This window comes from Diplotaxodon limnothrissa, linkage group LG3, assembly GCF_057381915.1.
Source record: "Diplotaxodon limnothrissa isolate DT_005_m linkage group LG3, D_limnothrissa_male_GT1.1, whole genome shotgun sequence".
Classification (NCBI taxonomy): domain Eukaryota; kingdom Metazoa; phylum Chordata; class Actinopteri; order Cichliformes; family Cichlidae; genus Diplotaxodon; species Diplotaxodon limnothrissa.
The window spans coordinates 40,236,648-40,253,293 of NC_140598.1; the positions used below are offsets into that span (position 1 = coordinate 40,236,648).

Genomic DNA, 16,646 nt, shown 5'->3' on the forward strand with positions numbered 1-16,646 from the left:
GTGATAGTCACAGTTTAACTGGGCAGCCGGTGCTCGATATAACGCAATGTCAGCGCATTTTTCTGCACAAGATAAGTAAATATAGTGTTTTCCCCGAGCGCAGAGCTGCTGGAGTTTGTTTCCTTACAGAGCACTTTATAGGCGAACCAGCGTCATCAGCGGCTGATGTCCAATCACCGGCACACAGCTTTGAAACCTCAGCTGAGTTTTAGCTCTCAGTGGTTAAACGCTGGACTTCATTCACTCAGGTTCTGTCTGTCGGGTCACGTTTACTTCGCTGTTTTATTTACAACTGAGCAAATCGGTTTGGCTGAGGTTAAAGTTACGTTTCACAACTGCATAGTTTCACAGACGTTTAATGGTTCACTGGCACATGTGTTAGACTGAACTATTCGCTTTTCTTTATCTGGTGTGTTTTGGATTTAACAGTGAATTTTGAGATTAAACTGACTTTTAAAATGTTTTTATACAAAGAGGAAAGAGAAGGCGCATTTCCACCGAGAGGAGCAGGGTTTGCAACAGCATGTTCAACATGAAGTCTGCAACCTGGACAGAAATATTATATCATCTGTTTTTTAATAGTTATTCAACTGTATTCTAAGCACCAGCTGTCTGTTAGAATGTGATTTTTTCTCTCTCTCTGTTGGCAGACGTATAAAAATGCGCAGGAAAATCTGACGTGCATGGCGAACTTCACCGACGATATTTAGGGAGGAATAAACACGCATCAAACATAAATGAACCATTTGCCTGTCTCCATAATTGAGAGCATTTTCTCTTCTTATGTCAACACTCTCTCTCTCTTTTTTTTTTTTTTTTGCTTTTTCGGTCATGTTATGTTTACCTGTCAAAGGTTTGTTACAAACTATGAAACACATCGTGCAGACTTCTGGATGTTAGAAGAAAACTAATACTGCTCATGAAGGAGACTAAAGGCAGGAAGGTGTCCTTTAAAACTAAACATGTTAATAGGACCTCCCTATTTATATCATAGTTTATGATATAGCACGTGTATTTCAGTAATAGCCTGCTGATTTCAGTGTAGTGGTGAACAGTCACACAGCTCACGTAGGCGTTATCTGTGATACTCCTTAACTATAATTTATCCAAGTTAACTTCAGTTAACCATTCAGACAGTTCTTTTGCAATGAAAAACATAAACACCCATGCTGCCGGTAGGTTTCCTCAGTGCCAGCTGTTAACATTATAGCTGCTTATGCAGTAACCATGGTAACCACGGACTGAGCGGCTGGATCGACGGAGGTCAGACAACAATTTTACATGTATGATCTTAAAACAGGACACAGCCACTATACGTGCTGGCCTCATGTCAAATGTGAAGGCAGACTGAGTCTATGTTTGACGTTTGTTTATATCTAATCTTCCTTTTCAAACATTTAAACAGCAGCGAGTCTGCAGCTGAGGGAATACAAACTCAAATTGTCGGAACAGGTTTGCTCGTTTCTTGGATTCATTTGGTGATTTATTAAATGTATAACTGTTATTCTAATCTGCTGCTGGGTCTCTTACACTTTTCTTTATGCTGTATATTTTCACGTCTCTGGAATAGTTGGAAGTTAGATAGTCAGCTGGGAAACTTTGTGTTAACTCATGGAGCTGAGGATATCGTGGACATGCTGACCTCGCTCTGTGGTGTACAGGGCCGTTTACCCTCATGATTAATATTCACTATAAAAATATTAGCCGAACATCATGAAGTCTGTATGTGTTTCATAGTGTCGAACAACCTTTGTGCAGCTAAAGCCAGCAGTTACTACATGACGGAAACACCAACGTTATCTCTTTTACGCGTTTATACACAGGTCACGCTGATTACTGAACAAAAACCCAAAGATCAGATGTTAAACAGATTTATTTGCTCTCTCTCCTCCTTAAACATGTTTTTAATGTTAGTTAGAATTCAGAATTGGCGACTGAAACACGTAGGACACATAAGAACATCAGGAAATAAAACACCGATAAATATAACCTCAGTAAAAGAAGTCAGCGGGGGTTACTACAGCTGTGTACCGGGGCCTGCGCTTTGTCAGTGGGATTGCTTGCGAGGCGAGCGGGTCTATCCCATGCTGTGCCGTGAGACTGGGCAGACATCTCCGAAATCATCGAAGCACTTTTGCAAAGAGGCTTTATCTTGACAAACCGACCAGACACATGAAGATTAAACCACTACATTCTCGGCTAAAAAAAATATTAAAACGGTATTTGGTGACACACAAACAGGGTTTTTCAAAGTTCAGTTCTGTTAGCTTCTACATGCAGGTTGTTGTGTGCTAGAAACAATGGCCACCAGGCCAAAGCAATGGTTTTGACTCGATCAGCGTTAACCCCGCCCCCTGAGTTTGATGGGTGAGGCTGACAGATACAATTATTTCAAGATGAGAGCCAGGCGCCAGGACTGCCAAAATGAAATAAATAAATATATCATTAAATAATTAATTAAATATGTCAATAATTAATTAAAATGTGAAATACATAAATAATTAATTAAATGTGTCAATAATTAATTAATTACATGTGTCATAACTATTTATTTAATTAATTAATTAATTCCAATTTTAATTAATTATTGCCACATTTAATTAATTATTTAATGGTGTATTTAATTAATTCATTATGGCAGTCCTGGCGTTCCATATCAGTGGGCTGGTTTCAGTCATTATGCAAATGTACTGTTTATAAGATTGGGGAAACCTGCAGTCAGCTGAGACTGAAGTCGTCACTTGGATGAGTGACGAAACGTTTCTCCCACTGAAAACGCTACGTCCAGATGAACAGAATCAACTTTTGGAGATGGTTGTCAACTGGTTGCATTCAGGTTATAGTCCCATATAAAGGCAAAGTTATCAAGCATGTATGTTATTTTGTAGTTAAATTGAAATCCTGCAGGAACAAGATAAAAATTTATTTCAGATTCTAGCTGGACTCTAAAGTTAAGAAATTGAGGTGAATTTGTATGTTTATACTACGTAACAGTTAATCAGTGTATTATCATGAACAGACTGCATGTAATTGCTAACTTAAACCCATTAATTCACAAAATGATTCACTGACTCTGCCTTATAGTTTGTTTTTTTTGTCGCAGTCTTGATACGCCAAAGATGGTAACTGACTGCGCGTGGCCACAGCCCTGGTCCCCACCTTTGAATAAACTACATCAAAGGCAACAAGACTGCAAGTTCATTGTACAAAGTCGCAATGGTTTTGGTTGTGCCAGTCTCCAACTATCATCCAACCATCTTCCCTATGATTTGATCATAGTTCAGCAAAATAACAGACCGAATAACACATCAAAGTTTTGGACGGAGCTTTCCATACCTCAGTGGATCCAGGATGCATGTCCTGTAACACGAAGTGGATATTGAGTATCTGACCTCCGACAGAAATAGGATTTTTCCTGTGCAGTTGAACAAAACTGGTACAGGCATTCCAGTCACTGAAGTACACGAAGGCCTGTAGGTTAGGATAGAAAAAGCCTCAGATAAAAATAAAAGTTTTCAATAAAGCTTTGTTTGATTTAAAAAAACAAAAACAAATGAGGAATATTAAAATGTCTGTGCTTGTGTCAGTCTTCAGCATCTATTCCTCACCCTCCTCTGCAGTGATAAAACGATGATCTTGTAGTACAGAGTATGAAGATTATGAACAGGGAAATGGTGCCACACCAGCTTGGCGACATCCTCGTGTCGGTAGTTCCCTTCTGGCAAACCGGTCAGCATAATGTGGGGGAAAACAGAGCCTGGAGGACGGTTTTTCTATAGGACACAAAGTTAATTCAAAGAGGGGGGGAAAAAAGCAGAGGCAACACCTGCACATTGTGCTTCCTTTGATAAAGTCATTAACTATTTTATGCTATTTGATACTGAAAACAGTTCATGACATTTTACATAATTAAGCACAGATTTTCAGAATGTAATGAACATGGGATAAAAATGCAGATTTCATATATATTCATATCAAAATGAGGAGCATGGAGCTTAGAACTGGAGATCAGGGGTGATTGGACAATTGACTCAAAAGCATTACAACATTATTTCTTTAGCAATTAAGAAGAAAATGACAAAAGTTGGTTCAAAGAGAAGCATTTGCAGATTAAGATTCAGCCAGTTTCTCCAAACTTCCAAGGGTGGTTATGCAAACAATTTTCAAACCACTTTCTTAGCCAAATGTTATATCTAGTTGGTAAACAATATCTTATCACAAGTAATTAAAATTACAATTTTCTTGTTACTTGACCAGATTGGAGAATTTATATAAAAAAAAAAATTTTTTTTAAAAAAGTGCTTACCTGTTTTTTTGTCAGCTGGACCGTCACAAAATCTATAAGTCAAAAATAAACAGAGTCACATGTAAGAGCCACTTATTTCCTACATTTTGAATCTGGAGTTAAGTTCTAGTTTAATTTGTTTTTCTCACCTGGGATGACAAACCAAGGAGATGTGGTAGGGAACAAAAAGGGATACGTTTTCATTGTAACCCAAAATGGTGAAATGCTTCCCTGAGGAACGCCAAAATTTGCTGTTGGGATTGTTGCCCCTTCAGTGACAACCTTGCTGTCCGGCAAAGCTTTCGCTGCCAGTCTAGGTGCTGCACAAACAAAACGAAAAAAAAAAAAAAAAGAGAGCTTTATTTTAATTTATTAAATGCTTTGATTTTGACATTTCCTATTTACCATCATATCATTCCAATTATTTTAAGATATTTAACATATAAAAAAAAAAAAAAGTGACTAGCTGCTGAGGCAGTTTGTTTTTGTTTTCAATGTAGCAGGCAACAGAATTTTAAGTCAAGGTTAATTCTGTTGTATGCATGTATGGCACACGGTTGGTGTGGTCGTGATAATTTTGTGAGGCCACATAAAGGCTCAGATGAGCTTGCCAAAGTTCTACAAGTTGTCCCTCCATCGCTTGTGTCCAGATCACACGCTACACTGCCGTGCTGCTCTTTTCATCTTCATTTCTGTGTTTGCGTGTGCACAGTGTGAGAGGCTGCGTTGACACCCTCACGACGGCCGACAGGATTTCAAACAGGTTTGATTTTCTTATGACCAAAAGATTGATGCTCGGGAGCTGGTCGAGGTCGCTTCTCGTTACCCCATGTATACTACACAATGCACGACATACGATTAAGGTGAAAATCGGGCCGATCCCCAAAACTGTTGCACGACGGAAAAATCGACTCTAAATGGGCCAAAAATCACTCAGTGTATGCCCAGCATAAGGGTTACCAGTTACCCTTAAGGATATTTTTAGCTACCTATTATGTAACTCCCCATACATCTACATCTCATCTGCTTTATTTTATCCAAAAACAAAGACTTACGTCTTGCTGTGGATTCATTTCTTGGTATCTTAATCCTGTAGACATTATGGGCAAAGCCCTGTTTCAGGAGGCTGTACCAAACTCCGAGTCGATCAGCATCGTAAATGGACTCAAATTCAATAAACACCTAGAACAGACATGCATAAACATGAAAGATAAGAGAAGATAAGACAACAATGTCTTTTTTGTTTAAATCCTCGTAATCAAATGTATGAACAGGTGTGTTTTTAACCTTGTTGAGGAGAGGCAGGTAGTTTTTGACAGAACCGATTTTTTCCAAAGCTTCCCTGAGATCATTGGTCTCACTTGGTGAGATATTCTTGATGTAGATTACTGTTGATCCATCATCAGTTGTCTGCTGCTTTAAGAAGAGCCAGCAAACGTTCAAACAAATACAAAGAGTTTATTTTTGTTTGTTCATTTGATATGTTATATTTACAAATCTATGTATAATTCAGGGGAGAAAAAAAAGTTACTTACATAATTCACCAGATTCATCAGGGTGCTATAAAACCCAAGCTGAAACATGAATGTAAGAGAACACAGCGTTAAAGGCACTACGCTCTACGGCAAGACATTTCTTACTCTCTTATTTAATTTTGGGTAGTATCATTTCAAACATTTATTGTATGTAAGGTGGTATTTATAAGGCACTTCAGTCTGGAGGGTTTTCTTTTTTCCTTGATACAAATTTAGCAATTTGTGGCGCAGCACAGCAAAAGGCAGCGAAAGATTAATTTATCTAGTTGCATCATCAATAAATCATAATAATTATTCAAAGAACAGACAGTTTGATATTTTCAAGTTAAAAACTTGTAGCAAGGAAATCAAGATAGATAAAAGCTTTTTGCTAATGTTAACCAAGAAGCTTTGAAGTTTGAGGCAACATAAAATATTTTTAAAAAAGAAAATTTTAAGGCCTTAGTATGGTATTTACATGCTCTATTACATTTAAATAATCTAAAAATTCAATTGATAAAAAACCTACTTTAAACAATATTTTAAAGTTATTTAGTTAATTACCATCCTTTCAGTGCCTTATTTACTAATCTACAGGGATTGATTGATTGATTGATTGATTGAATCTTTATTTTGAACATGTTGAAAAAGTATATATAAAAAAAAAAAAAAATAGAATTAAAAGAGACAAATGAACAAAGCAAACAAAAGGAAAACGAGCAACCACAACTCCAAATCAACAAGATTGTGCACTAGAAGCATGGCAATTTTTTCCAAACATGCCACAATATACAGTATTTTTGTATTAGTACGTACCGGATTCATTGGAAAGGAGTGGATTAAAAAATCCAAACAAAGTGTGGACCCATTGAGAATAATACTCTTCTCTTTTGACGCTTGAAAAAGCTTTTTTGCCTTCATCAGACTTGGTGCAATGGCAAAAGCCTAGAAGGAAAAGTCACATTTGTTATTATTCCAATTATTCACTGTGCACTGTATACTGTACTTGTGTGTATTTGTGTACTGTGTTGGTGTACACAAATACAAGAAAATGTAGGCTGACCTCACATAAAGAAACCAAAGAGAGACCTAGAAATATACCTGTGGGATCACTGAGTAATGCAGATTTATAACTTGGTACCTACCATACGCATTTGAGGAATAACATAGATGTCATCTTCTAGATATCCAAATTCAAATAGGGTGAGCTGATTGGCAACGTCCGCCTCTGTGTAGCAGCTATTTTCATATTCTGGCAGGTTTGTGATCAACATCACCTTCATTTTAAACAGGAGGGGAAAAGGAGAAATTAGAAGTTAAGATTCAGGAAAGTGAACTTACCCAAACTATTAAGCAGAATGCAACACAGGAGACAAAAGCATGATGACTATCTTGTAAAAAGAAATGTGAAATGCCAAAAGCACCATTTCTGAAAAACAACAACAACAAAAAACACGTTTTGTTGTCACGTTTGTTGACTAAATTTCCAAATTATCTTTACCAAAGTGGAAAAACATTTGTAATTTTTAAAGACATACAGATAACACTATTACTTTTGCTAAACATTGATAAAGGATATTTTACTAGATTTTTATTATTCTTTTCGCTACAACTAAAACTGAGAGATAGGTTATTCACACCTTTAAGAAAAAGAAGAAAAAAAAAAACTTACCTTTGACGGCAATGTTTTATTATTTTTGAAACAATCTGCGAGGTAGAGTGAACATAAAAACAGTTAAATAAATGGGAGTTTTGATCCAAAAAAAACCCAAATAATGACCCACATACAGGCTTCTGTCATTACTTACTCAGGCGATTTCTATCCATGAGCTTTTCCATCTTCTCCCCAAAGGTCAGGTTGCTAAAACTTTGCTGTTGCTTGCCTGCTGTTGCAGCTGTTGGCTCAGTTTTGGAAGATGCAGCTACTGCAGTCGACACTGCTAAAACATTGCTGGCAGTTTTTGACAGGTCCTTTTGACTTGTCACAGCAATCAAAAGATCTTAAAAAGGAGGAGAAGTTTTATTCAGATAGATTGCAGTATTTTGAAAAAGAATTTTAGAAGCAAACCTCATGAACATGTCCACAGGCAGACATAAACTAAAGAAATGGCAGCAAACTCAGTAGGAATGTGTTCATAGAAATGCATTGAGTCCTGTGAAAACTATTTTTCAACATGAGTGTATGTTTTTTCATTATCAGTAACAAAGACACAACCTGTATTTTGTGTCTCCAACAACACTGTCCTACATATTCCATGCAATACTAAAGTCACAACTAATAATGCTAATAATGGTGCCTAACTGTTACCTTACTTATTCCTAAAATATAGAGTTTCAGTTTCACAAGCTTAATGGTATCAAACATACCTTTTTGCTGTGCGACTGTGTTCACACTCTGAACCGTCTGCTTTGCCTCCAGGGCAGCTTCAGTTGAACTTCCTGACATTTGCAGGATTTTTTGTCCTAGTGCAGTTGTGGACTCTGGATCTGGCATCACACTCTGTCGGATCTGTGATGAGGATGGCATTTTTATAGTTGTCTGTGGTGTCTTTAGTGGTGTCTTTAATGGGGTCGAAGGTTTGGGTAGAGATGCATCTAGTATGGTGTCAGCTGTATCAATTGAAGGTTGATTCTCCTTGAATTTGGTTGCTAGGGCCTTTTTACATGCTCCAATCTCCAGTGATTCAGCACGTTTGGTATCTTTTGCATCTACATCAACACTGGTAGATTCTACTGGGTGCTTTGTTTCAGAAGCTGCGAGATTTCTTGTTTCAAGAACCTTGGTTGTGTTTTCAAGCACTGTTGCAGATTTTTGAATCTCCAAAGTTTCTGTGTTTTTGACAATGGTCTGTGTCGTATCAGTAGAGCTTTCAACTTCCATGGACTCTGTCTCTTTTGTTTTTCCAGATTCTAGTGATTCACTGTGTTTGGCCTCTTTTGTCTCAGCTCTGGTCTGCAGTCTCTGAGGGTGATCAATTGTTGGTGTGGTCTTGGTTGTACTGGCTGGTGTCTGACCCTCACTCGATTTGGCTAGTAAGGCCTTTTTCTCAGCAAAATGTTCGACTTCCATTGCCTCGTCCACATCATTTTTGGCAGATCCAGGATCTTGAACCTTTGTATCCTCAAAGCAATCCTCAGTGTGTTTGGGCTCTTTTGTCTCAACTTTCAACAATTTTGCCTGCTGCTGTGTTTCAGAAACTGATACATTTTTTGTCTCAGGAATCTTGGTTTTCTTTTCGTGAACTATTCCAGATTCTTGAACCTCTGAATTCTTGTAGGATTCTGTTTTTTTTATGGTAGTCTGTGTTCTATGAGGTGTATGAATCGGATATTTTGTTGGAGATACATCAAGTGTAATCTGAGTTGTGCTGGTTGGTGTCTGATCCTTATTGGATTCGGTTAGTTCAGTTGTTCTGTCAGTAAAATGTTCTGTGGGCTGTGTCACTTTTTTATTCCCAGAATCAAGTGGTTCAGTATGGCTGGCCTCTTTTGTCTCAGCTTTGGCTAATTCTGTCTGCTGCTTCATTTCAGAAGCAGACGCATTTCTTGCTCTGTCTTCCGGCATAACTGCAGATTCTTGAACATTTATATCACTTTTGGGAGTCTTGAAGGTCTCATCAGGCTTATTTTCTGAAGCTTTAGGTTTGGGTGGAACATTTGTGGCATGAACTGTGTCCAACATGCCTTTTTGCTCCTCTTGACCCTTTTCGATCCTTTCAGGTGTCTGCTTTGTATCCAAAGCAGCTTGAGCTGAGCTCCCTAAAGTCTGTAGTGGTGTTTGTCCTATTTCAGAGGACTCTGGTTCTCGTAAGCATTTGCTACCGGAAAAACTTTCAATTTCCATGGGCTCTACGACTTTTGTATTCACAGACTCTAATAGTTGAGTGTGTTTGACCTCTTTTTCCTTCTGATTAACTTTTTCATCAGCCTGGTTCTTTGTTTCAGAAGCTGTTGCATTTCTTGTTTCAAGTACCTTGGTTGTCTCCTCACTCACCACTGTTGGCTGCTGAAACTTCATTTCCATTTCTGGTGGCTTTAAAGTCTCTACACCAGGCTTATCTTCTGAAGTTTTAGATTGAACATTAGTGCCCTTTACAGTAATTTCTTCCACATTTAATGTTGTTGAAGTTCCTGTTGCAGCCAATTGTTGTAATTGACTTTGAGGTTTGTCGATAGTTGAGGCCGTTTGTGCTTGGGCAACTAAGACCTTTGCACGAGTGACAATTGCAGTTCCTTTAATTGGATTCACAGTCTTTTTTGACAATTGGACCACCTTGACTGTATCTTTAGATGCAACTACAGAGCTTTTAGCATTGCTTTCAGATCTTTTGAGGGCAGGTCTTTGTTTTGAGACGGCATCACCCTGCTGCTTTCCTGAACTTTTGGAATCATTACAACCTTTAAGATTTGAAGCATCTTTCTTCTCTTGAACAACATTTACAGCTCCTTTTGCAGCTACTTTGCCTTGCTTTAAGGTTTTGGAAATCGGTTTTGTTGAGACACTTTTTGCTTTGGAAACCAAGACTTTTGCTTTAGTAACAAGTTTGCCTGTTGTATTTTTTTTGTCTCCAGATGACAAAGACAACGGCTTTTTAAAAGAATTTCCAGTTGAAGCAGATTTAGTTGACTTGACGATTTTTCTGTGAAGAAAAGATTTTAATAAGTGCAAATGACAGGAACAAAGAGAATCTCAATCGAGATGAAGGTCTGAATGTCAAGCATATCTTACTTCGGTGGAAGCTTCTGTTGTTTTTTGGAAAAGGTTGGAAGAGGCTTCTTTGTAACAGTATTCTGTAAACAGATTTAGTTTGAATAAACATGAAAAAGTATAATATATTAAATTACATAATAAAATTAGTAAAAGAAATACAGTATAATGATGCTACAGCAATACATTCCAAGTTTTGACAGTTTGACCATAATTAAAAAACAACTCAGAAAAGGTACAATACCTGTTCTCTGACAACAGTGACTGGTATTCCTTTTATGTCGATGCTCTTTAACTTTTTCAGTTTTTGAGCATCCTCTTCTTTCATGAAATTCACTTTTGCCTACATGTGCAAATAAACACACAAAGTGAAATCATTGTGATTATTTCAACCATCTAGACTATGTCCCCACTATATTCACAAACTAAAGGTCAGATTTACCATGTGGGGCAAATTAGCCAGAGACCACATTCACATTCAGTACCAAGACCAGCACAAAACAGTGGTTCAAAAACAAGCAGACATAACAGCAATCAACTAAACTAAATTTTAATTAGGTATAGGTTGTTTTTTTGTTTTGTTTTTTTAAATCTTCTCTTCTAAAACAGCACTTCAAATCATGTAATGGCATGTTTTTTTACACAAGCCTGAACTGTCAAATATTGCTCATAAAAAGAGATTTTTTGGGATGAAAAGCATGTTTTGCTGCTTGGATAATCCCCAACCAAACAGCAAAGCAATAACCAAAAACAGAACAAGGGCACTTCTATACATGTTTATGTAACTCAGAGTTATGTTAGGTTATTGTAAAACTTTCAGTCATGTAAAAGAGAAAGAGCAGGTTGATATGGGCTCAAATTATGGTCATAAATATTTTGTACTTGTAAATCAGGATTTGTATGTGTAAAAAGAATTTGTGTGTGCGTAAAAAAGATTTGTGTGTTAAAAGAATTTGTGTGTGTGTGTAAAAAAGATTTGTGTGTGGACTTAGCCAAAAAACTACGTGAGAAAGTCTGCACTCAAGTTTCAAGTTACAAGTACGGATTTTGACCCTATTTTTCTTCCTTTGATCTGATTGGCCAATGTCATGTCAATCACAAATTTAACTATCCAATCTGAGAACAGATGGGTTTGGCTGTCGAAGGGGTGCTTTTTTGAACTGCACGTCCTTGAAGGGTAATAGTTTGAAGCTGGAAGATCTCTATATAAATATCTGGTGGAAGCTAGGTCCCCTAACTTTCAGCAGCTGAAAGGATAAAGTTGTGGTATATCAGTGGTTAGAAATACCATTATTACTTTAGGATTAGTTTAACACAACGTCAGGGCTGACCCGGGACCATTGCTGTGAGTCACAGTGCGCAGCATAAAGGTCCTTTCACATCGGACGCAGCATGTGCTGCTAATGCTAACTGCTAACTAAAAGCCAGGGATCCAGAATTTGTTGCACTGGCTGCTGGGCTCTGTGGGTTGTTGCAGCAGCTCTACCTGTACTAGATGCACCTGCTCCTTGTCGTTTCTATCTCTAATTTTTTTTCTTTTCAAGAGTTTTTTTTTTGCTGGTTCTTCAAATGTTCAATAAAAACATGCATGCTCATTCATAACGAAGGACAGCTTTGTAATTATCCCCACTAGTGAAGACTATCATTTTCACAACACTGCCCCCCCCCCCCCGCCGGAGGTTCGCAGCGCTGTTGAAAAGGTTCAGGAGATCCCTGTATTAAGCATGTAAACCTGTGACACAAAAATCACAAAACTCAGACCACCACAGACTGTTTTCCTGGTGATGAAGGAAAACCTGGGCTGGCATGTAAAAGGGCATTTATTCCGTTCAAGGACCTGCAGTTCAAAAAAGCACCCCTCAAACAGCCAAACCCATCTGTTCTCTGATTGGATAGTTAAATTTGTGATTGACATGACATTGGCCAATCAGATCAAAGGAAGAAAAATAGGGTCAAAATCCGTACTTGTAACTTGAAACTTGAGTGCAGACTTTCTCACGTAGTTTTTTGCCTAAGTCCATACACAAATCTTTGTTACACACACACACACACACACAAATCTTTGTTACACACACACACACACACACACACACACACACACACACACACACACACACAAATCTTTGTTACACACACACACACACACACACACACAAATCTTTGTTACACACACACACACACAAATCTTTGTTACACACACACACACACAAATCTTTGTTACACACACACACACACACACACACACAAATCTTTGTTACACACACACACACACACACAAATCTTTGTTATACACACACACAAATCTTTGTTATACACACACACAAATCTTTGTTACACACACACACACACACACACACACACACACACACACACGCACACAAATCTTTGTTACACACACAAATTCTTTTTACACATACAAATCCTGATTTACAAGTACACAATATTTATGACCACAATTTGAGCCCATACATTGAGGTCAAGGGCATATGTACCACCTTCATAAGGTCCAATTAAAGCATTTCAGTCAGGTTGAGGTCTGGACTTTTACTATTGCACGGTCTAACTGTGGGGTGAATTTACTAGAACGTCCACTCCTGAGAAGATTGCCTTTGAATATTTTCCACTTGTGAAGAATCTTTCTAACTTTAGAATGGTGGACTACAAATAGTGGTATAAATAGCCTAAAAATACAGATTGACTGATAATAATAACTGACTATCTAAGATCATTGCTTATGTCTTTCCTCCTTGGCATTGTGTTAACACACACCTAAATAGTCCATATGCTCACACTTCCTTAGAAACCTTAGAAATGACAAAGGGTGTACTTCCTTTTTCACATGACTCCATGTACCACATACCTTTATAGCAAAAACATATCAGCTGATTACTCCCACTATACATACCTCTAGCTTGGACCTGTACAGTACAATGGACTCTGTTTTTCCAAAATGTTCCACAGCAGCAACCACGTCTTCATGAGAAAAAGTTTCGACAATCCCATGTAATTTGACCATTGTTGAAGTAAAAGATTTACTAGCCTGTGCAAACAGACAAAAAAAAAAAAAAATCAGTAACTAACTATAGACTTGACTGTGAATGATTGAAACTAGTTCCGTTTATAATTTGTTTGGTGTAGACAAACACATCCTTGTCTGTCGACGAGTCCTGTTAGTCATAAGGAAAACTTTTCTTTTAATTGTTTCTTTCTTTTCCCTTTATCACAGATCAAAACATTTTCTCAGTGCCTTAGACCCAAAAGTTGATGAAAGAAGGAACTATATTACTTAGCACTCCTTAACTGTTGGCAAACACACCAACCTTAGGCTTTGAAGAGGTACTTGCTTCACTCTTATGAAGTCCAGGTTTACTTTCAGATGACTTGGTGGTCTTCGCCTTCTTTGAGGAGGAGGAGGATGTAGAAGCAGAGGATGATAATGATAATGGTGACTTCATCTTGGCTAGCTCAGCCAGTATGACAGGAGCGATTGTTTCAGCTATGGCCTCCAGGTCAGACTTTTTTGACAAAGAGTGGAGACCTAGAAGGACAAAGATGGAAAAAGAGTCACACTTTGGTGGTTCATATGTCTAAACAGAGAAGGTTATCCTGTCAGTTGGAGTGTTTTATTAAAAAAAAACAGAGATAGGTGAAATTTCTGTAATTTCAGTAGTTATTTTATTTATTTTTTAAAGTTAAATGGTAAATGGCCTGTATTTGTATAGCGCTTTACTTAGTCGCTATGGATCACATAGACAGACAGACAGACACACAGACACACATACATACATACAGAACATTTTCACTATACTCCACAGCAGTATAGTGAAAATGCTGTGGAGTATGAATTTGATCATGTTTGACAATGAAAACATACATTTGGAAGTGGGAGAAATGTATTAATTATGAGTATATTTTAAGTTATATGTATGTGCACACTGCCAAACCTGTGGTTTCCAGCAGCTGTTTAGCAAGTCTTTTTGTACTGCTGTCCAACTTCTTTTGTTGAGGCCTCTTTTCTGATGATGAGCTCTTATGACTTCTGCTCAGTGGCAAACGCTTATCATCTTGTCTCCTTGTCAGCAATCGTCTTTCATCACTCCTCTTTTGTAGTAACTGTTTCCCATCTCTCCTTTTCGGTGAGGATCGTCTTTCACGGCTCCTTGAATGTGATTGATAATGCAAGGAGGCAAGATAGTCCTTCCGTGGGGAGAAGGAACGAGACCGGGACCTAGAAAGTAAGAATCAAACATTTTTTTCAAAAAGTGGTTCAGTATGACTGGCCTCTTTTGTCTCAGCTTTGGCTAATTCTGTCTGCTGCTTCATTTCAGAAGCAGACGCATTTCTTGCTCTGTCTTCCGGCATAACTGCAGATTCTTGAACATTTGTATCACTTTTGGGAGTCTTGAAGGTCTCATCAGGCTTATTTTCTGAAGCTTTAGGTTTGGGTGGAACATTTGTGGCATGAACTGTGTCCAACATGCCTTTTTGGTCCTCTTGACCCTTTTCGATCCTTTCAATAAGGACATTTTCAAAACTGCCAATGAAATACCTCAAAGAAAAATTTCTATTACAAATCCAGTAAGGATAAAAAGATCAAACCTAACACTGATGCCATGATACAATTCACTGGAATGGAAATCTTTTATTTATTTATTTTATTTTTTTAAATCGGACCTGCGAGCACGTCTGGAGCTGTTTGGCGTTTGTGATCCACTACTGAGTTTCTCTCTTCTCTCCCCAGAGCTGTAGTGGTGGTGAGGGCTCTTTGAGCGAGAGCATAAATAGCTTCCATGTTTAGGCCTTCTGCCATCCAAACCAAGGCGGCGACGTGGGCTGTGTGAGCGAGAACGGGAATGACTCTCACGCCTGGTTTTCTGATGACGATGCTGGGAAGTTTTGCCAGAGGTGGAGGACGAGGACTTCTTTCCTGTATTTGAAGCACTAATAAGAGCAACAGAGGTTTAAAAAAAAGAAAAAAACTATAAATAACTGTAAAAAAACAAACAAACAAAACCCTGCAAAGCTGCTGTACTTTTAATTTCCCAAAAGACAAAGACTTTTACCTTTGGTACGTCAGTACTTTACCATCCCACTGTGGATATCTGTCAAAATAAATAAATAAATAAATAAATAAATAAATATATATATAACAATATAAGGGAAATCAAAAATCTATTAAAACAGCAAATGTTTTAAAAATGTAGATTTCTGCAACTACTAATCAATCTTAAAAGCATGATTTCTCGAGGGATCAATTAACCCTGGCAGATCAACCCTATTAACAATGTTGCTTGAGAAAAGTAGCTCACCTTACAATTTTTAAAACTGATTTTGATTACCTCTTCAACAAGCTATAGAGCAGCAGTCCCCAACCCCCGGGCCACGAGAGTTGAGGCTCAGATGTGAAATGTATGATTTTCAGGGTTTTTAGCGTTATTTTGTTGTCGTTTTTATCGTTAACTCTGTTTTCCTGGGTCTTTTCAGGTGTTTTATGAATAAATCTTCTTTTTTTTCGATACTGGTACTTGTTTTATTTTGTTGTATTTATCCGCGACACCTTAAAGGCCGGTCCGTGAAAAATATTGTCGGGCAAAAACCGGTCTGTGGCGCAAAAAAGGTTGGGGACCACTGCTATAGAGGATATACTACCCATCTAAACTACTAACTCCAAAGCATCAGGAACAATGCTACGAAAGACTTTATAACGTTACAACCACTCATTCTGTTCAGTAATCCACTGAAACGTTAGGCCAAAACGTGTTCAGACATCCCCAGTTAAAGAAAAAGTTAAAAGAAGAAAAGACTGACCGTTTCCGAAGAAGTTTGCAGTTGTCAAGGTGAAAGCTGGTATTCTGGTGAAGGAGCCATTCCTAGTAGTCAGAACAAACATTTTAGATGGGCCTCATTGTCATAGCAAAAGTATTATTAACCACAACCGCTCGGGTGACGTTTTTTCTAACCATCTGACAACCAATGTACTTAGCATTCACAGCAGCCTTTAGACTTCTTTCAAAGTTTGGACATCAGCTGACTGTTCATAAGCCATAGTGGAAAGCAATAAATGTACATACAAGTATGATAAATCTATAAAGACAAAATCCTTAAAGATTGAATAATTTAGCATATTTATAAACAACAC

General features: G+C 37.8%; 1 protein-coding gene across 2 annotated transcripts in view; it reads right to left on the reverse strand.

Moving 5' to 3' along the window:
• The window catches only part of LOC146635831 (uncharacterized), a 49,089-nt gene that overhangs the window by 20,780 nt on the left and 11,663 nt on the right, over window positions 1–16,646 (reverse strand). The window contains exons 3-22 of one of the 2 annotated variants that reach the window (XM_085349082.1): window positions 16,316–16,377; window positions 15,571–15,609; window positions 15,182–15,448; window positions 14,452–14,735; window positions 13,828–14,045; window positions 13,413–13,547; window positions 10,752–10,850; window positions 10,529–10,590; window positions 8,167–10,439; window positions 7,608–7,799; window positions 7,472–7,506; window positions 6,945–7,076; window positions 6,616–6,744; window positions 5,821–5,859; window positions 5,573–5,698; window positions 5,341–5,467; window positions 4,435–4,605; window positions 4,307–4,338; window positions 3,609–3,773; window positions 3,337–3,471 (exon numbers count right to left, since the gene is read on the reverse strand). In XM_085349082.1, coding sequence (XP_085205208.1) covers window positions 3,337–3,471; window positions 3,609–3,773; window positions 4,307–4,338; window positions 4,435–4,605; window positions 5,341–5,467; window positions 5,573–5,698; window positions 5,821–5,859; window positions 6,616–6,744; window positions 6,945–7,076; window positions 7,472–7,506; window positions 7,608–7,799; window positions 8,167–10,439; window positions 10,529–10,590; window positions 10,752–10,850; window positions 13,413–13,547; window positions 13,828–14,045; window positions 14,452–14,735; window positions 15,182–15,448; window positions 15,571–15,609; window positions 16,316–16,377 — 4,722 coding nt within the window. Of the gene's footprint in view, window positions 1–3,336; window positions 3,472–3,608; window positions 3,774–4,306; window positions 4,339–4,434; window positions 4,606–5,340; window positions 5,468–5,572; window positions 5,702–5,820; window positions 5,860–6,615; window positions 6,745–6,944; window positions 7,077–7,471; window positions 7,507–7,607; window positions 7,800–8,166; window positions 10,440–10,528; window positions 10,591–10,751; window positions 10,851–13,412; window positions 13,548–13,827; window positions 14,046–14,451; window positions 14,736–15,181; window positions 15,449–15,570; window positions 15,610–16,315; window positions 16,378–16,646 lie in introns of both variants that reach the window. The other variant, XM_085349081.1, reaches the window with a different exon arrangement.